At 36.3% G+C, this 25698-nt stretch overlaps 1 protein-coding gene and 1 long non-coding RNA gene across 2 annotated transcripts in view; one reads left to right on the top strand and one right to left on the bottom strand.

The window, feature by feature from the left end:
* The window catches only part of LOC134729459 (uncharacterized), a 550495-nt gene that overhangs the window by 145539 nt on the left and 379258 nt on the right, over nt 1–25698 (bottom strand). The gene's annotated exons all lie outside the window — the stretch shown is intronic.
* KIF2B (kinesin family member 2B) lies at nt 5437–23861 on the top strand. The gene has a single exon (XM_055101926.2). The coding sequence runs from the start codon at nt 10911–10913 to the stop codon at nt 12930–12932; it is 2022 nt and encodes a 673-aa protein (XP_054957901.1). The 5' UTR covers nt 5437–10910; the 3' UTR covers nt 12933–23861.

Consider the following 25698-nt stretch of genomic DNA (forward strand, 5'->3'; position numbering starts at 1 on the left):
GATCAAGTGGGCTTCATCCCTGGGATGCAAGGCTGGTTCAATATATGCAAATCAATAAATGTAATCCAGCATATAAGCAGAACCAAAGACAAAAACCACATGATTATCTCAATAGATGCAGAAAAGGCCTTTGACAAAATTCAACAACTCTTCATGCTAAAAACTCTCAATAAATTAGGTATTGATGGGACGTATCTCAAAATAATAAGAGCTATCTATGACAAATCCACAGCCAATATCATACTGAATGGGCAAAAACTGGAAGCATTCCCTTTGAAAACTGGCACAAGACAGGGATGCCCTCTCTCACCACTCCTATTCAACATAGTGTTGGAAGTTCTGGCCAGGGCAATTAGGCAGGAGAAGGAAATAAAGGGTATTCAGTTAGGAAAAGAGGAAGTCAAATTGTCCCTGTTTGCAGACGACAAGATTGTATATCTAGAAAACCCCATTGTCTCAGCCCAAAATCTCCTTAAGCTGATAAGCAACTTCAGCAAAGTCTCAGGATATATACATATAGATTTCTATGTATATATATATATATTTTGTATATATTTATATGTGTGTGTGTGTGTGTATATATATATATATATATATATATATATATAGCAAAAAACTGCAATTACTTTTGCAGCAACCTAGTAGATGTCTCTCTGTTTCTCCCTCTCTCTCTCTTACTCTTCCTCTCTCTGTGGTTCTGGTTCTTTTCGCCTTTCCAAAGCTACTATAATGTAAATCCTGGTCCTAGTTTCACCACTCAACATTTTACCAAATACAGATGTAAATTAAAATGCTCAATCATTCTCCCAGCCTAAGAAAAGTTCTTATCATAGGAATCTTTCAAACTAATCACTAAAGTAACAGCTCTGGTCATTGTCCTTTATATGTACACACATTTCCCAACCAGATACCTAGTTTTCAATTTATATCTACATGAATTTTAATATATTTTACATAAAGACTTTTTCAGGGAAAAGTGCATGCAACATGCAAAATTATAACATTAATGGTATGTCTAGTGTGGTGCCTGGCATATAATAAGTGCTCAATGACTGTTAAATATATGATAGCTCTTCCGTTCCACTGGCGGGGCAGGGTCTCAAAACCCATCTGTTTTCAGTTAAATCTCAAAAGTCTGACTGGCTATTTGTCTGAAGAATATTCAAAAACCAGGATAAAGCAAAGAAAATTTTTAATCATTACGTCCTCTCAAATCTAAAATTTTGTGATTCTATTATGAGAAATAGCAATCATTATGTGTCCTTCAGAACATACAAACCTACAGGAACATAAATACATACGTACATACATACCTGTGTGTAACATCATGTTTCACTGTCCTCACCACAATGCTACCACCCACATTTACATACCAAAAAACAAAACAAAACAAAATAAAACATCTGAGAATAAGAGAGTTAGTAAATTGCCTAAGGCTCATATTTGGGAACTACAATCCTTGTAGGTTTTTTAATTGTATTCTGTGATTTGCTGGAAAAAAATCCTAAACTTACTCTATATATCTGTGCCCTTATCTCAATTCAAATAACTTTCAGAAGGGCCAACCCATAAAGGTTTTATCTAAGTTCCAGCTTTCTTATTAATAAGATGTGATAAATAATATCTACCCTGTTTAACTTAAATAGATTGCTAGAGGATCAAAAATTATGTGGTATATATAAGTATTTTGTCAACAACAGAGATATAGTTACACATGTACAGAACTTTTATAGTGTTATCAGCTCACAGATTGAAATTAATACTAAATTCTGTAATCTCCATTAATAAGATCGGTGCATAATTAAAAATTAGTAGGAGTAATGTTAAATTCAGTTTTTCTCTGAGTAATATTTAAAAATTTTTCTCACGAAGATTGATTATACCCCATTAAATTATCAAATAGATAATATAGTACTTTCAGTTTTTGCTAAGTGATTATAATGAATAATTTTTATTGGCTTGATAAAAATCTATCCATGTAATTAAGGAGACTGGTAATTATAACTCAGGGTAATGCCTGATAAAAGTGAGAATGTTTTCTCTCATCTTACTTGGGATAGTTTTGTTTTATAAAATATTATGTCCAATGGCTGATGAAATAGGAAGCAAGGCCCTGATCAAAGGTCCCAATTACAATACAGATATATTCTAGGACAACTTCCTGCCATTCAACATAATTTCCCACCTTCTAATATTCTCTTTCCCAGAAGATAAATTTTCAATGAAATAAAAATCAGAATTTCCTGGAAATATTTAACAAGTCATTTATTATGATTCTCCAATTGTTTTGACCATTTATCATGCTAAGGAAAATAAAACTACAAAAATAGTTGATTGTATACAGTCACATACATCCATACTCAATCAAATCTGGATAAAAATTCAATTTTGGATACAAAAGTTTTTATTCAGATTAGAGAATTAAATACCTTATAAAGAAGTCCATCACTCTTACATTGGAGAAATAAAAATGGAAAAAGAGACCAAAATCCAGAGTGAGAACCAAATTATTTCTTTTTAGAAGGGCTTTATCTCATCACACCATAAATTCATCCTCCACATATCCTTTAAACTTGTGAGTGTATGTGGTGTGATCTCGGCTCACCGCAACATCCGCCTCCCAGGTTCAAGCAATTCTCCTGCCTCAGCCTCCTGAGTAGCTGGGATTACAGGTGCCCACCACCACGTCCGGCTAATTTTTATTTTATTTATTATCTATTTATAGTAGACAAGGGGTTTCCCCTTGTTGGTCAGGCTGGTCTTGAACTCGCAACCTCAGGTGATCCGCCCACCTCGGCCTCCCAAAGTGCTGGGATCACAGGCGTGAGCCACTGGGCCCAGCCAAAACCGCATTTTCAAGAATCTTTTACAAAGTTGAAATAATCATATTAATTACCTTTGAAATGGTACTTAATAGTTTGCAAATTAGACTCATCCTTATTTAAAAACCAGAGAAAAAATGGAAGATTTGGTCTCTTTTTTTTCTTTTTGCAGATGAGAAAATGGAATTTCAGAAAACACATGATGCCGCTTCTTCAAGGTAAAGTAAGAATCAATTCCTGAGCTGACAAACCTACGCGTCCTTACTCTGGGTCTGGTGCTCTTTATATTAAAGGTGTGTGGCATGGTGGTCCTCTTCTCTCTTTGCAGAGACAGTCTATTCAGAGAAACAGATTAGAAAATAAAAAAGCCCGGGCACAGTGGCTCATGCCTGTAATCCCAGCACTATGGGAGACAGAGGTGGGTGGATCACGAGGTCAGGAGTTCAAGACCAACCTGGCCAATATGGTGAAACCCCATCTCTACTAAATATACAAAAATTAGCTGGGCGTGGTGGTGCGGGCATGTAATCCCAGCTACTCCAGAGACTGAGGCAGGAGAATTGCTTGAACCCAGGAGGTGGAGGTTGCAGTGGGCTGAGATGCTGCCGCTGCATTCCAGCCTGGGCGACAGAGTGAGACTCTATCCCCCCCACCCCCCAAAATAAGCAAATAAATGTAGTAATTACAAAGTATGAAAATAATAAGCAACATGTACTACGTGCTTACTGTGTGTAACACACTGTTCTAAGCATTTTCCATCAATTTTGTACACATTCCTTATAGCATCCTTATGAGGTGGATATGACTGGTAGCTTTTATATATTTAAAAAGAAAACCATGAAGCTCAGAGAGATTGAATAACTTATTCAAGGTCACAGAACTAGGAAACAGTGGGATCAAGATTCAAACCCAAGAAGTGACGAAAGCACACAGCTATTAAATGAATGACCAGAATGACAAGGAGCCAGTCCCAAGAAAAGCAGGGTATGCGAAAACCCTGAGTCAGGAAATAGCTGGGTGCATCAAAGAACTGAGAGATGACTGGTGTGACTGAAATATATTTTTTAAGAAGGGGGAAGAGTGATACTAAATAATAGGGAGGACTGGCAAGAGTGAATTATGCAGGGTCTTGGATGTCATGAAGGTAAGTTGAGTGTTTAAGCAATGAAATGAGAAGCCATTGGAGATTTTTTAAAGTACATTTAAAAAATAATTTGAATTGCATTTTTCATTCAGTCTGACTGAAAAATCCATGTTTGTTGAGGTTTGACAACCATCTTGTTATATATTTATTTATCCATTCACTCGTTTACTTAACAAGCAATTGCTAAATGCTGATTTTAGTATATATCTTTACCCAGAGTTTGCTATTTCAGCAATATCATGTATTCACCAAACCAAATATTTATTCACTAACACTAAATGGTTATATCTGGGGTTTTTTCAATAATTCCTTAATCCTAGCAGCTTGCACAACACTAGGTATGTGTAGTTGAAATAAAAATAGTCAACTTGTTATTTCCATTAAATCAAACGTTTAATGGATTTTCTTTTTCCCAGGATCGACTGGTTATTTTGATATCATGTCCTATTTCTTAGAACTTTAGTCTTCTTGCTTTCTGTTTCCAGGTAAGAATTTAAAAGTTATTGCAAAATGGTAAATATATGTTTCTCAAGACAGGCAGGTATCAGGCTCTGACAATGATAAACAACACTTATAACATTACCTACAGAGATCACACTGAGACATAAAGTTAAGGGTTTTTATTCTTGGTATAACTTTCATCTTCTACACTTAACAAACAGGCAAGACCAGCCAAAAAGATGAGCAGTCTGAAATATCATATCTGAAGCTATCCAATATTTGGTATAGCAAACATTTATTAAATATCTACTATGTGCAAAATGATATCCTGAAGCACCATAGGAAATATAAATGGTACGCTCTCATGCTTGCACATCTTTAATGACATGAGGTCTTGATTTTACGCAATTTTACTCTATGTTGTTAGACAATAATACCAAATGTTGTATTTTGTAGCAAATCTTCTTCAGAAACCTAAAAGTAGCTTTCCCAGTAAAACTACATTGTGTCTCATTTGTGAAATCAGGAGTATCTTTAAACGTTCAGCTTATGAAAATAAAATAAATTTCAAAGGCCACAGGTGTATCAAAAGATCATCTTTTTATTCACGGAACCACAGGATCATAAAATCTCTGAGTAGAAAGAGACCTAGAGGGCATCCAGCCCTATGCTTTCAGGCTTCACAGTAACATAAGAATAACCTGGGATGTGATTTTAGCGAAATGGATTCCCAGGTTCTGGCCCCTGGAGATTAATTCAGTAGGTCTGAGTGGAGCCAGGCAATCTGTACTTTGTAAAAGCTTCCCAGGTGATTTTGATATGTAGCCTGGTTTGAGAATACAAATCTAGCCCAACTCCTGGGTCTGATATGGAAATGTGTTCTGCACTACCTTTCCCTACAAGTTGTCATTTAGTTTCTGTTTTAATATACATGGGATAGAACCCTGACTCTCAAAAACTGTTGTAGTTATTAGAATGATATCTATATATCTGTATCTATCTGTATGTATGTATGTGCATGTGTGTGTATAAGTGTGTGTGAATATATGTGTGTGTATCTATATCTATCTATATCTATATCAGTCAGTATCTGTTTCCAAAAATGATGCTGTAGGCTCCGTGAAGGTAGAAGTTAGGACTGTTTTCTGTACTACTACATAATCTACCACTTAGTATAGACCTTTATATTTAGGAGATAGTTATTAAGGTTCACTGAATGCACACTAGATTAAAGTTCTTATTAGTTTGATCTGAAGTTGGAACATCCATCTATTATTAAGCTAGTTTTTATAGTTTTAGGAAATTTAATGCCTGCATGACAGATAGAAGGAATACAACTATGAATAAGTTATCCTCTTTGCTTCTCTCAAAGCTTTTTTTTTTTTTTAACCTGGAAAGATGCAGATTCTTTTCACACACATTCGTAAGTGCAATGTCAAAAATATGGAATAAATGTGGGAGTTGAGATAAAGGAAACTAACTAATCTGTGATTGAGGTAGAGGAAAGGGAGCTATGAATATCTGTGAGTACTTTCTAAGAAAAATGATGATGAGTTGAGTCTTGAGGGCCTAGTGCTTGAATTTTTGAATGTCAACACACCTTAAATCAAATACAACAAATTATATTCCTCTTCTATAAGGTAGCCATGTAAGTGTATATAGAAAGATCTGTCTCTCAAACTCTCTAGGACAAATATCCAAATTCCTCCAACCATTTCTCAAATACAAGTATTTTATATCACTTTTCATATTTATTCCAATATCAAATTATATTAAATATTCTGAATCGTATCATCTGAAGAACATTCTTTGAAGATGAGAAATATAGCACATCTTCCAAGTTAAAGAGCTACAGCTTTAGTGTGAATTAGAAGCAAACAACACTAGCTTGAACACTGAACTCCTAGCTTTAGTGTGAATTACAAGCAAACAACACTAACATAAAATGGAAGTGAAACCCACTCAGCATGCTAAATAGAGTTGAAAGCTAAAAGATGGCCAACACAAATGGATTTAAAGTGACAGAGGGACAATTTTTAGCTTTGTTATCTTGGCTAACTTTATAGATGAATATCCACAATTAAAAAATATATAGAAATCTTATAGATATCTCCAGGTAGTCAACCCCATTTAATAAGCAGGGGAAAGATGGCTCTGAGTTAATACTGTTGTCATAGAAACAATTCTTGCCTATTAAATCAATGTGAGGGTTGGAGAAGTATGGACTTATCTGGATAGGTTAAGGGTAGAGCATCAGGAAAATGTAGAAATGTCAGGAGACAGAGACACTAGCTATAATGGTAAAATAACATTCTCATTCTAAAAGTTAATTTCCTCTTTTTAAAAAAGGCATAAACTTAGTAAGATACCTCTCTCCTCTTTAAAAAATAACTTTATAAATGAAAATGATGCATTTCATTTCTTCAAACAGATTTGGGAAAATCTATTGAACTCCTCTGAATAACTAAATCAACCTCAGTTTGTATCCCTATACTGGAAAAGTATAGCCCCCCAGGGTGATCAGACAGGTCCAACAGCTGCTAGATGTCTGTTAAAACAATGTTAGAAAGGCACATATTTGATGCATATCTCCTGGGAGATTTGTATCTAAAATGAGACTAGAAATCACATTCTCTTGTATAAATCAACTTTGACAAGCCCCAAACTGGGAATACATCTGTAATTAATAAATGAAAATTACAAAGCTCATTTCCTGCGCTTACTTCCACCCACGCTACCCACTCTTGTGGGGCTACACCTGATACTTGTTAGGCTTTTGAAAAAAAGAGACTTAAAGAGAATCTATCACTCAACGGTTTGTCAAGGCATGAGCTTTTTTAGTAGGTTCACAGAACAAAATGTGTAAATGGTAAGTTCCTTGAAGGATTTCTTTGACATAAGAAATAGCACAAAGTGAGCATGTACTGCTTGGTTCTATTCAGTTAAAAATATAGGGGTGGCTTTGGTCTCTAATCTGGAGAAACTGCTCATCTACCAAAAGCTATTCAGGGCATGGCCAAGGCTGATATTTTGCATCTAGGGCCTTCTCATTTTGACAAATGCTGTATTTATCTCATTACTCAAGATTCACAGTGGTTTTTGGTTTTAAGATGGACTAGTCTGTCAGAATAAATTCCATTAAATGAGAGAGTTAGGCAGATGGTTTCTGAATTGTGAATTTTATATCAGCAAATATAAAAAGGGATTCCTCCAAAGAAGTTCCAGACTATCGAAATTGTAAAAGCACCCAATCAGCTCTCTATAAACAGATTACTGTTATTTTCACCAATGAGAATTTTTTTTAATGTACTACTAAAAATTAGGCTTTGGGTTCCCTTGACTAGCCAAATTCGACCAGTAATAGACACCATTTCTTCAGAAGGGGTGTCTTTATCTAATGCTATTTTGCCTGGCTATTGTCAAGAAGGTCAGAGAAACCTGTCCAGGGTAGTGATGTTTGAGGTAGGTATTGAAGAGCTTAGGAAAACCATGAAGACAAGGAAGGATTATTGTCAGAGGGCTGTACTAGTAATTCTCAAAATGTTGTCCCTGCACCCAGCAGCACCAACATTGCCTGGGAACTTGTTAAACATGCAAATTTTCAGCCCCACTTCAGACTTACTGAATCAACAACTCTGGCATGGAGCCTAGTAGCCTGTGTTTTAACAAGCCCTGCAGTTGATTTTCACATATCTTAATACTGAGAACCACTGGACTAGCAATTTGAAATTTGAAAGAAAATGGTGTGTTTGAAGGGCTGCAATTTCTTCCACATGGCTCAATTTTAGATTAAGTATGGATAGTGGGAAATCTTGAGGATGACAAAGCAGGCAAGATGATGATGTGCCTTAAGTCTTCATATGGAATTTATACCATATCATTAGGATGATGAGGAGCTAACAAATGCTTAAAAGCAGTGAATTAATAAGGAAGAACCTGTTAAAATAACTATAGGAGCAGTGTGAGAAATAGACTAAGTCCCTGACTGGATGAGGTTGCAAAAAAAAAAAAAAAGAAAAAAGAAAAGAAGCTCATAATTGGTTGGGAGATTAAATGATATCATGGTTACGGAAGACTTCTAGAGACTGGGAAAGGACTACCTAAGTTAGGATGGGCTGAAAGAGGAAGAACACAAAGATCTGTGTCAGGATTTTAAAGATGAGTAAATGTTGAAGTTACTAAAAGCAATTAAAAATAACAAAGACCTGCCATTTTCAGTAAGAAAATAACAGAATCAGTTTTGGATTTGTTAACTTTTTAGTTCCTGCAGGTGACTACAAGTTTAGGACTCATAATTCTGGTTATCAACAATCTATCTAGCCAGCTTTATATAAAATTAAACTGTAGGAACAAATGCAATATACTAGGGAAACTATATAAAAGAGAAAAGAACTGAAAAAAAGTCCTGAAATTGCTATGAAAACCTGTATGAACATGTTGGAGAGAAAGAGGGAGTAAAAGGAAACTTTTCTCTCTGATTTTGGCACTATTATCATGGATCTGCTCATCCATTGTCTGTCTAAAACATTACTAGCTAAGATGAAAACACTATGGCTAGCCTGGAGGGTCTAGAGTTTTCATAATTTTGAGAGAGACCCAGCTTTTTCAAAGGTAACGGTTAAAAAAACAAAACAAAACAAACTATTATGTGGGCTCAGTGGCTCAAGCCTATAATTCTATCACTTTGGGAGGGTGAGAAGGGAGACTCCCTTGAGGTCAGGAGTTTGAGACCAGTCTCTGTGCAACATAGCGAGACCTCATCCCTAGCAAAAAAAAAAAAAAAAAAAAAAGAAAGAAACAAAGAAAGAAAATAGCAAAGCATCCTGACACATGCCTGTAATTCCAGCTACTCAGGAGGCTGAGATGGTAGGATGGCTTTAACCTAGGAGTATGAGGCGGCAGTGAGCTATGATCAGGCCACTGTACTCCAACTTGAATGACAGAGTGCTAATGACAAATACAGTGTATTAAGAATATCTACATCATGGCCTTGAAACTAAGAAAGAACAACTGATTTAAAGCACAACTTTAAGTATTGATAATTTGGGGAAATAAAACATAATATTTTTTAGAAGACAATTGCCTCAAGCCCTTTCTCCTCTCCCTCCACCTGCATACAACCTCCTCTTGAAATGAGCACTGCTTACTTACCTAATTTATCCAGTATCCTCCTTCCACCTTCTTTTCAAAATCTAAGCTTTACTAGACTGACTGAACAGAAAAGTTAGTTTATAGTAGAATTTATTTCTATAGAGGCCCTTATTCCTAGGGAAGGTTGTAACTTGCTACTTCATGTTACTTTGGAGCTATAAGTACAATTATGATAAAATTCAACAGTCCAAAAGACAACATGCTCAGGGGTTGCTAGGGAGCTGAACGTAAGGCATCACCCTTACTCTGAGCTTGGCCTGTCTAAAAGTCAATGTCATTTATTTTATAAGCTAATTCTTATGCATGAAAATATTGCAATCTTGGCAAAATATATTTTTGCATCCGATGGTCTTAGCTGCCTTCCAGCCTTGCTTAACAACTTCTAAAGGACGCACACAAGTACTGCAGGGGTGGGGGGAGTATAAGATTAATTATCTCTTTCCACACAATGTCTTTTCTTTCTCTCCCAATTATGGATAATGAGGCCAGAAGTGTAATTACTGAAGGAGTTTGGAAAGGTAATTACTGAACTAATCTCAAAAATGGTGGTGACCACAGCACAACAAAACTCACTTTATAGCTGTCAGAGCCACTTGTAATGTGATATACATGTTGTGTTTGCAAACCCAGGTGCTGTACGAAAGGTAGTTTCATATTAGCAAATTACCACAACGACCTGCTACATTCTACTCATTTTGATTTTGTAATGAGAAAGCTGATTAAACTGTAATAACTTTAAGTTGTGACTCTTAAACAAGTTACACGTTTTGAAGGAGGTGAAAAAACAAAGATGGCGGGTTTGAGGAGCCTTTCTGGGATCCTGTTGAATATCGAGTCCTGAGATTTGCAAATAGCTCTACCTTCATCTATTCCCACTGATCACTGGAGAGTTAAAGTTTAAGGAAACTTCATAGCAATTCTCAAATTAAAGCACTGAGCTTTGAGACTGCCAGCCAAGGCCTCCTTTTATGCTTAGGCATAAATGTACATGGGACATATAAATTAAATTTCAACTCCATGGTTCCCATTGCTTCTCTGTTACCTGTTCTTTCTTGTCATGATCCGGAGAGCACGCCACATCCTCCTCCAACCCCTTCACCCTCACTGGCAGAGAACAATCTCTCCATTCCTTTGTGCTCCCGTATCATTCACTCCTAAGCCCTAGGTTCTGCCGCCTCATCTCATCCCTTTGTGACGTAGTGGCCCCAGTCCGGGCCCTGGCGCGCTAGGCTCACAAAGGCAGGCACAGACTGCAACCCTGCTCAGTGCTCCGGGCGCTTCAGGCTGGCTTGGGTCCTGCTGCTCCAACCCCAAGGGCCCTGGAGCGCTCCCTGATACCTCCATCACTCACCATGGCCAGCCAGTTCTGCCTCCCTGAATCCCCATGTCTCTCGCCCCTGAAACCCTTGAAGCCACATTTCGGAGACATCCAAGAGGGCATCTACGTGGCGATCCAGCGCAGTGACAAGCGGATCCACCTCGCTGTGGTCACGGAGATCAACAGAGAAAACTATTGGGTCACGGTAGAGTGGGTGGAGAAAGCAGTCAAAAAAGGCAAGAAGATTGACCTGGAGACCATACTCCTGCTGAATCCAGCTCTGGACTCTGCTGAACACCCCATGCCGCCCCCGCCCTTATCCCCCTTGGCTCTGGCGCCCTCTTCGGCCATCAGGGACCAGCGTACCGCCACGAAATGGGTTGTGATGATCCCCCAGAAAAACCAAACAGCCTCAGGGGACAGCCTGGATGTGAGGGTCCCCAGCAAACCTTGTCTGATGAAGCAGAAAAAATCTCCCTGCCTCTGGGAAATCCAGAAACTGCAGGAGCAGCGGGAAAAGCGCAGGCGGCTGCAGCAGGAGATTCGAGCTAGACGCGCCCTCGATGTCAATACCAGAAACCCCAACTACGAAATCATGCACATGATCGAAGAGTATCGCAGGCACCTGGACAGCAGCAAGATCTCAGTCCTGGAGCCCCCGCAAGAACATCGCATCTGCGTCTGCGTGAGGAAGCGGCCTCTCAACCAGCGAGAGACAACCTTGAAGGACCTGGATATCATCACCGTCCCCTCGGACAATGTGGTTATGGTGCATGAGTCCAAGCAAAAGGTGGACCTCACTCGCTACCTGCAGAACCAGACCTTCTGCTTCGACCATGCCTTCGACGACAAAGCCTCCAACGAGTTGGTGTACCAGTTCACCGCCCAGCCACTGGTGGAGTCCATCTTCCGCAAGGGCATGGCCACCTGCTTTGCCTATGGGCAGACGGGAAGTGGGAAGACGTACACCATGGGTGGAGACTTTTCAGGAACGGCCCAAGATTGTTCTAAGGGCATTTATGCTCTGGTGGCACAGGATGTCTTTCTCCTGCTCAGAAACTCCACATATGAGAAGCTGGACCTCAAAGTCTATGGGACATTTTTTGAGATTTATGGGGGCAAGGTGTATGATTTGTTGAACTGGAAGAAGAAGCTGCAAGTCCTTGAGGATGGCAATCAGCAAATCCAAGTGGTCGGGCTGCAGGAGAAAGAGGTGTGTTGTGTGGAGGAAGTGCTGAACTTGGTGGAAATAGGGAATAGCTGTCGGACTTCCAGGCAAACATCTGTCAACGCTCACTCATCCAGGAGCCATGCAGTGTTCCAGATCATCCTGAAGTCAGGAGGGATAATGCATGGCAAGTTTTCCCTCGTTGATTTAGCTGGGAATGAAAGAGGAGCAGATACGACCAAGGCCAGCCGGAAAAGGCAGCTGGAAGGGGCAGAGATTAACAAGAGTCTTCTAGCCCTCAAAGAATGTATTCTGGCTTTGGGTCAGAACAAGCCTCACACCCCATTCAGAGCCAGCAAACTCACACAGGTGCTCCGGGACTCCTTTATAGGCCAGAACTCCTCCACTTGCATGATTGCCACCATCTCTCCGGGGATGACCTCTTGTGAAAACACTCTCAACACTTTAAGATATGCAAACAGAGTAAAAAAATTAAATGTAGATGTAAGGCCCTACCATCGTGGCCACTATCCGATTGGACGTGAGGCACCAAGGATGTTAAAAAGTCACATCGGAAATTCAGAAATGTCCCTTCAGAGGGATGAATTTATTAAAATACCTTATGTACAGAGTGAGGAGCAGAAAGAGATTGAAGAGGTTGAAACATTACCCACTCTGTTAGGGAAGGATACCACAACTTCAGGGAAGGGATCTAGCCAATGGTTGGAAAACATCCAGGAGAGAGCTGGTGGAGTACACCATGATATTGATTTCTGCATTGCCCGGTCTTTGTCCATTTTGGAGCAGAAAATTGATGCTCTGACCGAGATCCAAAAGAAACTGAAATTATTACTAGCTGACCTCCACGTGAAGAGCAAGGTAGAGTGAAGCCAATGGCGAGAGATCAGGTCCGAAATGCTGCATTGCTGCAGTTTCCACCACTCTTATACAGGAAAACTGTCCAAATTATCTAAAGATCCTCCTGAAAAGCTTAAAACATCTTAAAATACACTGATGGGAAACGTGCTCTTTCTTCTGTCTCTGTATTTCTGTAGTTTGTTTTCATCCTGCTGAACTATAGTTTTCAACAGGGAATGGTTCCTCCCCACCCCCTACCAGGACATTTGGCGATGTCTGGAAACATTTTTGATTGTCACAACTGGGGGTGATGAGGATACTGGCATACAGTGGTTTGAGGACCAGAAATGCTGCTAAGCATTCTAAAGTGTACAGCAGCAGTCCCCAACTTTTTTGACACCACAGACCGGTTTTGTGGAAGGGAGTTGTTCCGTGGGTGGGGTTGGGGATGAAACTGTTCCACTTCAGATCATCAGGCATTAGTCTCCTAAGGAGCATGCAACAACCTATATCCCTCACATGCACAGTTCACAATAGGGTTCATGCTCCTGTAAGAATCTAATGCTCCTGCTGATCTGACAAGAGGGGGAGCTCAGGCGGTAATGCCCGCTCACTGCCAGCTTGCCTTCTGTTGTGTAGTGTGATTCCCAAAAGACCACAGACCTACCGGTCTGCAGCCCAGGGGTTGGGGACCCTGAAGTGTACAGGACAGCTTCTCACATCACGTGACTACCCTGTTGCAAACATCAATGGTATCGAGGTAGAGAAACCCTGCTGTAGAAGAAACCAGCTGTGATGAAAGCAGATACACTAAATTTCCAGCCGGGAAAGCAAAACACTGTGAGTTAAAGGAAATAGATTGGAAAGACACCAGGGGTACACAATGGAGTAAATCTAATGATACCGCTCATGAATCTTTCTCTTGCATTGCTGTTTAGATTCAAATGGTTTTTAAGATCTAATCATATTGGGAGGCTGGATTTTCCTTGAAACCATGTATGAGAGCCTAGAATTGAGAGGGACTTTTTAAAAGAAACATTTGAGTTGAAATGGCAAAGTATTGCACTCCCTAGAAGTGATTAAAGTGCATGTGTGTAGGGGTGTGTGTGTGTGTGTGTGTGCATGTTTTGCCTAAGTAGGGCTTTGTTGACTATAGTGTCTTTAATTTTTTTTTCCTCACACACTCTTTACCATATATTGTATTTATATGCTTCACATAAAAAGCCTTCCTGTATCAAGTTGGAGCAGGGTATAAGTCAAACAGTAGAAAAACTCCCACCTAAAATGGGACACATCCCATAAATACCTCAAAAATAGCATCAGAAACCTTGATACCTTAGATTGATTAGGTAATTGAAACATTTTCCTGATTCAAGGATCACAAAGTCCATTCTTTCTTTTAAAAAAAAGCTAATCTGATACGTAAATACAAATATAATAAATAATACGTGCAGCAAACTAATCTAATTAGCAAACATTATATAAAATACTGTAACAAAAAAAGAAGGGTCTTTCGGTTTCAAATCTTGTAAGTTCCAAATGCTTTTTAAAAAGAAATAAATAGAAATGATTTGCACAAAAGAAAAGTCCATGGCAGATTAAGGAAATTTAGACAATACGTAGTCTCCAAATTTTGCTACTCTCATTATTTTCAAATGTTTTCCTAAAAGTTACAAAGACCTCATTAACATTAGGATAACTGGCACATTACTATAGCGTAGAATAATAATGTCCTAGCAAAAGCTATCAGTGTAAAACAATAAGGATGACCATGAACATCTGGTCTTTTGTAATTAATATTTGTGGTCTTTAGAACACAAACACACACATACACACTTAGCAGTGCTTTGACTGGATTGCATTAAATCAATTAACTTGATAAAGATTAATATCGTTACGATTGTGAGTCTTCAATCCACGAATATTCCTCTTGGAAGTTTATTTAGTTCTTTATTAATTTCTTTCAGTCTTTTAGCATTGTCCATATTGAGGTGTCACATTCCTTTCATTAAAAGCATGATTAGATAGTCGATTAGATAATCAATGTTTTTAAGGCTAATCTAAATTTTATCACATTTAAATGTAATTTTCAAAATATTCCTAATATATACGGGAAAAGTTGGTGTTTGTGTTTGGACCTTTTAATTTAATGATAAATTAATTCACTTACTAATTCTAATAGAATTTGAAATATATTATGTTGGATGTTTTTAGGTACATAATTATGGGATTTGTAAATGATAAAATTATTGTTTCTCTCCTTCCAATTTTTATACCTTTTATTCAAAAGTATATACTTTTATTATCTTATTCCCATAAGGCCTTGTATGTAATGTTGAGTAGAAAAAGTCATAACAGGAATTGTCTGGTTCCCTATCTCAAAGAAAATATTTTAATAGTTTAGCAATTAATATAGTTTAATGGTTCAATTTTTATGCATAGACCAATCTTGTCAGATTCAGAATTTCTTTATCTATATCTAGTTATTGTTAATGAGTGCTAAATTTTACCCTGTCTTTTCTTCCTCTATTTAGATGACCATATGATATTTTCCTTTAGTCTCTAAGTGTAATGAATTACAATACCTTTTCAAATGTTAGATCAATCTTGCTTTTTGAAATAATTTCAACTTATACTTTTTTATACATTGTTGAATTAGAAATAATAATAATTAGTTTAGGATTTTTGTATCTATATTCATGAGAGATGCTATAATTTTCTTTTGATATCTATCTCAGGGATTGGAATTAAGATTTGTCAACTCTATAAAACAAAATGAGAAGCCTATTCTCTTTTTCTATTTTCTGAAATCATTCGGATTTTTTTTTTTTTTTTTTTTTTTGAGGTGGAGTCTCACTCTGTCACCAAGGCTGGAGTGCAATGGCAACACCTTGGCTCACTGCAAACTCCACCTCCTGGATTCAAGTAATTCTCCTGTCTCAGCCTCCAGAGTAGCTGGGATTACAGCTGCTTGCCACCACGTCAGGCTAATTTTTGTATTTTTAGTAGAGACAGGTTTCCGCCATGTTGGCCAGGGTGGTCTCAAACTCCTGACCTCTGGTGATCCACCCACCTCAGACTCCCAAAGTGCTGGGGTTACAGGTGGGAGCCACCGCACCGGGCTAGATATGATTTCTATTAAATTTTTGTTAAATACTTCAAAGCTATCTGGCTCTGGAGTTATCTTTATGACAAAATTTTCTAGATTCAATTCATTTAGTGGAAATAATATTATTCAAGTTTATACTTAATATTTTTCTCATACCAGATTTAATAAATTTTATTAATTTATTCTCATAAAACTATACTATACTCATTATCTATCATGCCCATATTATTTATTTCTTTTTTATCCTTCCTGATACTGGTAAATTGTGTCTTCTCTTTTTTATTTTTAATCAGACTTGTTGTATGTTTATGAATTATATTAGTTTTTTCAAGGAAATAACTCTTGGCTATTTTCTCTATTGTGTTTGTTTTTATTTTATTAATTCCATTTTTCCTTCTTTCTATTTAATTTCTACTTTTTTCATTTTATTAATTTCTATGCTTAGATAACAAATTTGTCATCCTTTTATAATTATTCTTTTTAACTACTGCTTTTAGTCAATCTACATTATATTTTTATTATTCAAAAAATTGAATACTCAAATATTCAAAGTATTCATTTTTTCTAATTTTCACTTACCAATAAGTTATTAAAAACATTGTTATATGCCTATTTTTAAATTTGTTTAATCACGTTCTTCAAATATTTTATAACACTTATTTACTTTATCTTTTACCATGATATTAAATTCTTAAACTTTAATTGTAGGCTTAACTACTTTTCCTTTTAATTCTGACAGTTTTCAGTTTATATCTTTTGAGGTTATGTTCTAGTTGCATATACATTTGGGGTTTTATATATGCCTGTTGAGTTCACAGTTTTTACATACTAAATTTTTCTCTTTGTTTCTCGTAATTTTTCTTGGATTAAATTCTGCATTTCCTAATATTAGTATAGATAATATTAGCTTTATTTTAGTTTGTATTTGTGTGGTATATACTTTGCTGCCCTTTTATTTTGAATCTTTCTGGTCTTTACAGCTAAGATTAATTCTTTATAAAAATATATAATTGGTTCTAAATAATTTTTTAATCCCATAGTATAATTTTTGTCTTTTAATGAACACATTTATGTCATTTAGATTTAATGTAACTACTGATAGATTTAGGTTTATGTCTGTGAGCATTTATTTCCTGTAACTTGAAAATCATATCATGCATTCTTATTATTACCTTATATTTCTTCACAGAAAGTGAAACTACCTTAAATATTTTAGTTCATTGTTTTTTTCCCAGATTTTATGCTTTTTATCTTTTAATTATTTGTATGTATAATTTAAGGCATTATATATATGCTTTTAATACATCATTATTAATATTTAAATGGTGGATACACATTTAAATAACTCATGTTTATTTTTCTGATATTCTTAATTCTGTATACATTGTATTTAATTCTTTATATCTAATACTTTATGCTTAATTCTTTACTGTTTCCATTTAGGATCATTTTTCTTCTTATATGACTCATATATGTGTATGTAAGAGTAAACCTGTTAGTGAAAATTCTGTTAATTTAAATAATCCTTATTTTACCTTCTCTTTTGAAGTATATTTTTGCTGCTTATGGAATTCTTGGTCATCTATTCTTTCATTTACATATTTATTTATTTATTTGCCCTTCAAAGAAATCATTATTTTGTTTTATTATTTTGCCATTTCTATTAAAAATTAACTGTCATTTTCAGGAACTTTTAAGATTTTTTTCCTTCTCTTGATTTCAAATCAGGATTGGTTTTTCTATAATGCAATAAGGTGTGTTTTTCTTATTTATTCTCCTTGTGTTTTATAAAACTTTTAAGTCTATCACTGATATCCTTCATAAGTTTTGATAAAGTATAAAGTATTAACTTTTTTTTTTTTTTTTTTTTGAGACGGAGTACTCACTCTTTCGCCCAGGCTGGAGTGCAGTGGTGCAATCCCGGCTCACTGCCACCTCCATCTCCCGGGTTCAAGCAATTCTTCTGCCTCAGCCTCCTGAGTAGCTGGGACTACAGTTGCCCGCCACCATGTCCGGCTCATTTTTGTATTTTTAGTAGAGATGGGGTTTCACCATGTTGGCCACGCTGGTCTCAAACTCCTGACCTCAGGTGATCCACCCGCCTCAGCCTCCCAAAGGGCTGGGATTACAGACATAAGCCACTGGCCCCGCCAGAGTATCAACATTCAACAGTTCAAATATTATTTTTGGATCTTTCTATGTCTTCCCTTCTTGGAAGTTACAAATACTTAAGTATTCTACATGTTTCATACTATTTTGTCTAGTTTGTATTAATTTATCTCTTAATGCTTCAGTTTGGATACTATCTAATTGCCTATCTTCCATTTCACTAATCCTCTTTGTCAAATCTATTAAACTCATGCATTAAATTTTTAATTTCAACTTTTATTCTTAATTCTAGGATTTTCACTTGACTCTTAAAGTAGATCTCTGTTTTTCCTGTTGATTCAAGTTGTTTGGTACTTTGTATGCCTAGTATGTTTTGATTGAATGCTGAACAATATGTGTGATATAATGTGAAGGCTCTATATGATGTTATATTTTTCCAAAGAGGATTTATTTTTCTTTCTGAAGACACATAGAGTAAAAGCATATCACCGTGATCCCTTGTTCTGGTTTACTCTTAATTTTTGGGCTTAGCATGTCTGGTATCTTAACTAAAAGCTTCTACTTTCACGGACTCTTGCTTTTCTAAATCTATAAGCTTGATAAATTATCTGCTGACTTTTAATCTGTTTTCAACTGCTTTATGATTATTTTCACATTTGAACCTTTTTCTATGTGTGCACAGTCTTAGAGTTAGCAATACATTAGGGAGAAATTGCACATATATTGTGTATTTCAATTCTCTGTCATCCTTTTTTTTTTTTTTTTTTTTTTTTTTGCAAAACCAGCCTTGTTGGCTCTGGTAGGCCTGAACTTTAATATTAGGGCTTTTGTGAAACTGTGTCCCTGTGAGACTGCAACAACATTTACTTGGCTACTGCCTTCTTTTTGGGCTTACTGTTCAGTTTCAAGAATCAGCAAATGCTCCAAGAGGGAAAGGTAGCAGTGAATATAATAATCATCTCAGTGTGGTTTCCTTTTCCCTGTGATTTTTAAAAAATATTCTTATTGAGATGTAATCTACACAATATAGTAATATGTATTTTTCTAAGGATTCTTACATTCAAGTCTACAGAATACAACTTAAAACTTCTACTTCATTAAAAAATTGCTTTCTTTCTATTTCTTAGTTTCTTTGCTTCCGTTGCATTAAAATTCTTTCTTAATTACTGTGCATTCATATTTCCATTGACATTAGTATTTTTTCCTGAGAATATACATGGTACTTGAAACAATGTAAAAATACAGCATACAATTTTGTATTGAATATTATAAAATAAAATATTATGTAAGTGAAAAAACTCAGAAAATAAATTAATTGGAGTCCACTATAAGAGAATTGTTGACAGCTTGCCCAGATGCCCTGAAATTATAAAAAAGATTGTAAGCAAATTAACGCTTTAACAAGATTGTAGAAAAAAAGTCAGAACTGCTAAATTAAGAAAAATAAATACTTTCAGTACTTTGAAAACATCCATTTACACACAAAAACTTGGCATGCTAATTATAAGCTATGCTTATCTATTAATTAAAGTATTTTTTCCTATCCTGTAGTGGACAAACTTATTTTGAATGGCTGCGTGAACTTTTACATAATAAAACTACTTTTAAAATACCAAACTTAAGGTTTTATAATTGCAACTTTTTCTTCCCATAATTTATCTGTGATTATAAACTTTTATACTATTAATATTATTCCACTACTTTTTATTTGATAAAATTATTTTTTAATAATCTACATGACAAAGCTGTATGAGAGCTCTAGATAAATATTTATGTGCTTCTTAGGTGAATGTTTAAATTATTTTTTGCTTGCAATTTGATTTCAGAATTAAAATATTCTTAGAGCAGAAATACAGTTTCTATCATGTATGGCTTAAGAAAACAAATGTCAAATAATTTGTTATTCAAAGTGTAGATATTATCTTCAAAGCAAGCCTGTCATTTATAAACTGTTTGTTTCTTTTTATTCTCCAAAAGAGCAACTCCAGATAGCAAACCTTAACACACCGTTTTTCTGAAATTTGATTTTTTTCCTAGTTAAGGCATTTTCTTTCTAATGTAATATAAATGTAATGTCTGAAATTATTTTAAAACGCTTAAAGCAGATATTGGCCAAACAAGATATTAAGGCCTTAAACAAGATATTGATCCAAATTACTTATTGAAGATAAAAACAGGACAGAGACAGGTTGCCTTTGCACTTCTGAAAACCATCTGTGTTTGAAGTGATTCTGAACATGAATGAAGTTGTCTACTGGTCATAGCTAGAATACAAGGGCTTGAATGGTAACAGTAAGAAGGAACACAGTAATCCAGAGCAGGAAAAACGGAAATAATTATCAAAGCAACAATTACAAATGGAAGTGTTTAAAATAAAGGTTATGGCATGGTGCCAGTTAACCAATATACCATGCTCACACTCATGTCTCATGAAGTTATGAAGCTAGAAAGGGATGAATGAATTAGGCCATGGTGGAGAATCTAAATAGTTTTTATACTATCTGGACATGAGTCCAAATGTTGAGATTAAACTCAAACAAGCTAAGTGAGCCAAAACACCTGCCTTAGAGTTAAATATTTTGGGTTTGACTTTAGGCTTTGTCACCTAGTATCTGTGTGAATTCAGACAAGTTTTTGACACTCTGTATTCTTTATTATTTTTTCCTACCTGTTAAAAAACAGTCTAAAAATATCCACTATGCCAAACTCACAGAGTCATTTTGGAGGACCAACTTAAGAAGTTTCAATAAAATAAGATTTTACTAATCATCTTCTATGTCTTCCTTCTTACTTGTTACCTTACTGTGTTCCTTCTTATTGTTACCATTCAAGCCCTTGTATTCTAGCTATGACAAGTAGACAACTTCATTTATGTTCAGAATCACCTCAAACACAGACGGTTTTTAGAAGTGCAAAGGCAACCTGTCTCTGTCCTGTTTTTATCTTCAATTAGTAATTTGGATCAATAGCTTGTTTAAGCCCTTAATATCTTGTTTGGTTAGTATCTTATATGAATTTCACCTGTGAGAAAAAGTATAGCTGTCTTTGTGTTTCAAATTGGTTTTTACGTTGATACATCATTCTGCCCAATGACAGAAAGTACAGTTTTCATGTGAGCGGTTGACACATGTAAATGGCTAGTCCTCAGGATTTGCTTGCGTCGGTAAACAGGTGATTTTAACAAGTGGTTATATCCCTCTTTTATTTCTTTTTTTTTAACCTTTATATTATATTCAGGGGTACATGTGTAGGCTTGTTACATAGGTAAGCTTCTGGGGGGATTTGTTGTACAGATTATTTCATCACCCAGGTATTAAGCCTAGTACCCATTAGCTATTTTTCCTGATCCTCTCCCTCCTGCCACCCTCCACCCTCCAATAAGCCCCAGCGTGTGCTGTTCCCCTCTATGTGTCCATGTATTCTCAGCATTTATCTCCCACTTTTAAGTGAGAACATGCAGTATTTGGTTTTCCTTTTCCACATTAATTCTCTTAGGATGCTTCGCATCCATGTCTCTGCAAAGGACATGATCTTGTTCTTTTTATGGCTGCATAGTATTCCATGGTGTATATGTACCACATTTTTTTTTTACTGAGTCTATTATTTATGAGCATTTAGGTTGATTCCATGTCTTTGCTATTGTGAATAGTGTTGCAATGAACATACACATTCACGTGTCTTTATAATAGAATGATTTAAATCCCTTCGGGTATATACCCAGTAATGAGATTGCTTAGTCAAATAGTATTTCCATCTTTAGGACTTTGAGGAATTGCTACATTGTCTTCCACAATGGTTGAACTAATTTACACTCCCACCAACAGTGTATAAGCATTCCCTTTTCTCTGTAACCTTGCCAGGCTCTGTTATTTTTTGACTTTTTAGTAATTGCCTTTCTGACTGGTGTAAGCTGTTATCTCTAATGTATTTCTCTAATGATCAGGGAGGTGGAGCTTTTTTTTTCATATGACTGTTGGCTGCATGCATGTCTTCTTTTGAAAAGTGTCTGTTCATGTCCTTTGTCTACTTTTCAATGGAATTCATTTTTTAAATAAATGTGTTTAAGTTCCTTATATATTCTGAATATTAGACCTTCATTAGATGCGTAGTTGGCACAAATTTTCTCCCATTCTGTAGGTTGTCTGTTTACTCTGTTGATAGTTAGTTTCTTTTGCTGTTCAGAAGCTCTTTAGTTTAATTATATTCCAAATGTCAATTTTTGCTTTTGTTGTGATTAATTTTGGAGGCTTCATCAGGAAATCTTTTCCCATTCTTATGTCCTGAGTGGTATTGCCTTATTGCCTAGGTTGTCTTCCAGGATTTTTATAATTTGAGTTTTACATTTAAGTCTTTAATCCTTCTTGAGTTAATTTTTAATTTTTGTATGTGGTGTAAGTTATTTATGTATTTATTTATTTATTTATGTACTTTTGATGGAGTTTCGCTGTTGTTGTCCAGGCTGGAATGCAATGGTGCTGTCTGAGCTCACCACAACCTCTGCTTCCCAAGTTCAAGCAATTCTCCTGCCTCAGCCTCCCAAGTAGCTGGGATTACAGGCATGTGCCACCATGCCTGGCTAATTTTTTGTATTTTTAGTAGAGACAGAGTTTCTCCATGTTGGTCAGGCTGGTCTTGAACTCCCAACCTCAGGTGATCCTCCCACCTCGGCCTCCCAAAGTGCTGAGATTACAGGCATGAGCCACCATGCCCAGCCGTAAGTTAATTTTTGTATGTGTGTTTGTATGTGGTGTAAGGTTGAAACTGAAAGGGTTCAGTTTCTATCTTCTGTATATGGCTAGCCAGTTATCGTAGAACCATTTATTGAATAGGAAATTCTTTCCCCATTGCTTGTTTTTGTCAGATTTGTCGAAGATCAGATAGTTGTAGGTGTGTAGTCTTATTTCTGGGTTCTCTATTCGTTTCCATTGGTCTATGTGTCTGTCTTTGTACCAGTACCATGCTGTTTTGGTTACTGTGGCTTAGTAGCATAGATTGAAGTCAGGTAACATGATGCTTCTAGTTTTGTTCTTTTTGCTTAGGATTGTGTTGGCTATCTGGGCTCTTCTTTGGTATCAAATAAATTTTAAAATCTTTTCTTTTCCTAATTCTGTGAAGAATGTCATTGGTAGTTTAATAGAAATAACGTTGAATTTATAAATTGCTTTGGGCAGTATGGCCATTTTTACAGTATCGATTCTTCCTATCCATGAGCATGAGATGTTTTTCCATTTGTTTGTGTCATCTGTGATGTCTTTGAGCAGTGTTTTGTACTTTTCCTTTTAGAGACCTTTCACCTCCCTGGTTAGCTGTAGTCCCAGGCATTTTATTCTTTTTGTGGCAATTGTGAATGGGAGTATATTCCTGATTTGGCTCTGGGCTTGACTGTTGTTGGTGTATAGGAATGTTAGTGATTTTTGCACATTGATTTTGTATCCTGAGACTTTGCTGAAGTTGTTTATCAACTTAAGAAGCTTTTGGGCTGAGACTATGGGGTTATCTAGGTATAGAGTCATATCTGCCAACAGGGATAGTTTGTCTCCCTCTCTTCCTATTTGGATGTCCTTTTTTTCTTTCTCTTGCCTAATTTTCCTGGCCAGGATGTCCAATAGTATATTGAATAGGAGAGGTGAGAGAGGGCATCCTTATAATAAGGGGTCATATCTCTACACTGGCACCTACCTGGATTCAGCTTTTCAGTTTGACCCCCTGCAAGAAACTCCACCATCACTAGCTAATGCTATTCCTTTGACCTACCCACAGGGTTTCTTTAGGTGTTTTGGCATCTGCTGTCACATCTGTGTCTCACTCAGCTCTATAGGAAAACATTTAACTCTCTCCTGCCACCTGCCAGAGATATGCCCTGAGGCTCTGTACCTTTGGCTTCAGTCATTGCTTGACCACATGCAACTCTCTCAACACCCGTGAAGAAGCTGCCAGAATGTAGGAACACAACCAGGAATGTGAGCATGGGTTATCTCACTCTTTCATGACTTAAACTAATGTAGGATTTTAGCACAACCCTGTAAGATATGGCCTAGAGAAAAAAAAGAACACAAGACAACAGTCGTCCGTCTATGATCCTTCTCTTGTTCTCTCCCATTCTATAACCACTGGGATCTTATCTGAGTAGGAAAGCAAGAAAAATTTGTTTATGGAATAAACTTTATGACCTGTGTCTTATAAGATTATACTTCAGAAAAACAAAATCTCACCCTCTTGCACTTCTAAAAGCCTTTTCTCTCAAGATCATAATCTCTATTTTCAGTACCAAAAGTCTGTTTTAAGTACAGACTTAAAATATTGACCCATTTGTTTTCCCCTGAATTTATTTTCCTAAAAGACACAATTCCATATTTTCCTAGCTGTTGGGTAGGGGCTGCAAGTACAATAAATTGTGTTTGAAGTGTGAGGGTAGCATTGATGAAGATGTAGACATATCAGTCAATAATTCAACATATTCCTACACATGTGCTTTCCCCCATTAGAAATAAAAGCCTGAGAAAAGAAACGCTGTTATTCTTTTGACAACTGTGTTCTCAGCATCTAGAATAGCACCTGGAAAATGAATATTTGTTGAATGAAGACCTGTACATAAAATGGCTCAAATCCTCATCAACACAAACACCCACAGAAGTATTGAAAGAGAAAAGGACTAGAGGCAGAAACCTGAGAAAAACAAATAATTTAAGGTAGAAGATAGTGGACAAATTGTTAGTGAAGGAGGATAAGAAGGAGAGGTCAGCAAATTAGAAGAAAAACCAGGGGAAAAAAGAAAAGTGGTACAGAAAGCAAAGAAGGAGAGAATTCAAAGGGCAGAGAAAGTAAACTATGTTAAGAAGAAAATAAAAAACAGTGATCTGGTAGAATAAAGGCTTAAGAGCAGGTGAATGGTTTTGACAATTTATAGGCCATTAATAACCTTTGAGAGATCAGCTTGAATGAAATAGTTGGTTCAGAAGTCCAATTGCAACGGGCTGAAGAGTCAGAAACCAGCTAGGATAATGAATGTGAAAGTGCTTCTTAAATCTTAAACCACTTTAAAAATGCAATTAGAATATACAGCTTGTTAGATTTAGGTCCTGGTTGTTGCTCATTCACCAAACTTTCTGAATTCATCTATTTTTCTTGGCATCAAGCACAGGCAGCTAGGGCTTTAGCTGAGTATGTCACAATCAATGAAACAGATGTTAACATTTCCTTAACATTTTTCTTCTTCCTTGACCTAACCTTTCTTCATAGCATGCCCAGGTTTAAATTAATGCACTGTGATTAAACAATCTTCAAATGCACTCCACTGTTTCTCTAGGTCATTTCAATAGGTCATCTTCTATTGCCAACACCTTCACAACTTGCCCTCAGCTTCTTAAAAAATTCTGATTTGTTTAGGCAAAATTGATAAAACTTTGAATGTGTCCTTGACCTCAGCCACGAGATCTGGAACACAATCTTATCACTTAACCATGCCTCAGAACCGGCCCCAATTGCATTATTTTGAATACTTCTTATTTCTTGGCTTCTCTATCCCTGATTTCCATTTTTATGGATTCCATGTCTATCAAGTGAACTACTAGACATTGC

The sequence above is a fragment of the Pan paniscus genome, chromosome 19 (genome assembly GCF_029289425.2).
Source record: "Pan paniscus chromosome 19, NHGRI_mPanPan1-v2.0_pri, whole genome shotgun sequence".
Classification (NCBI taxonomy): Eukaryota; Metazoa; Chordata; class Mammalia; order Primates; family Hominidae; genus Pan; species Pan paniscus.

Bases quoted from the DNA above. Each gene is read 5' to 3' on its own strand.
- KIF2B (XM_055101926.2), top strand. From the start codon at position 10,911: ATGGCCAGCCAGTTCTGCCTCCCTGAATCCCCATGTCTCTCGCCCCTG.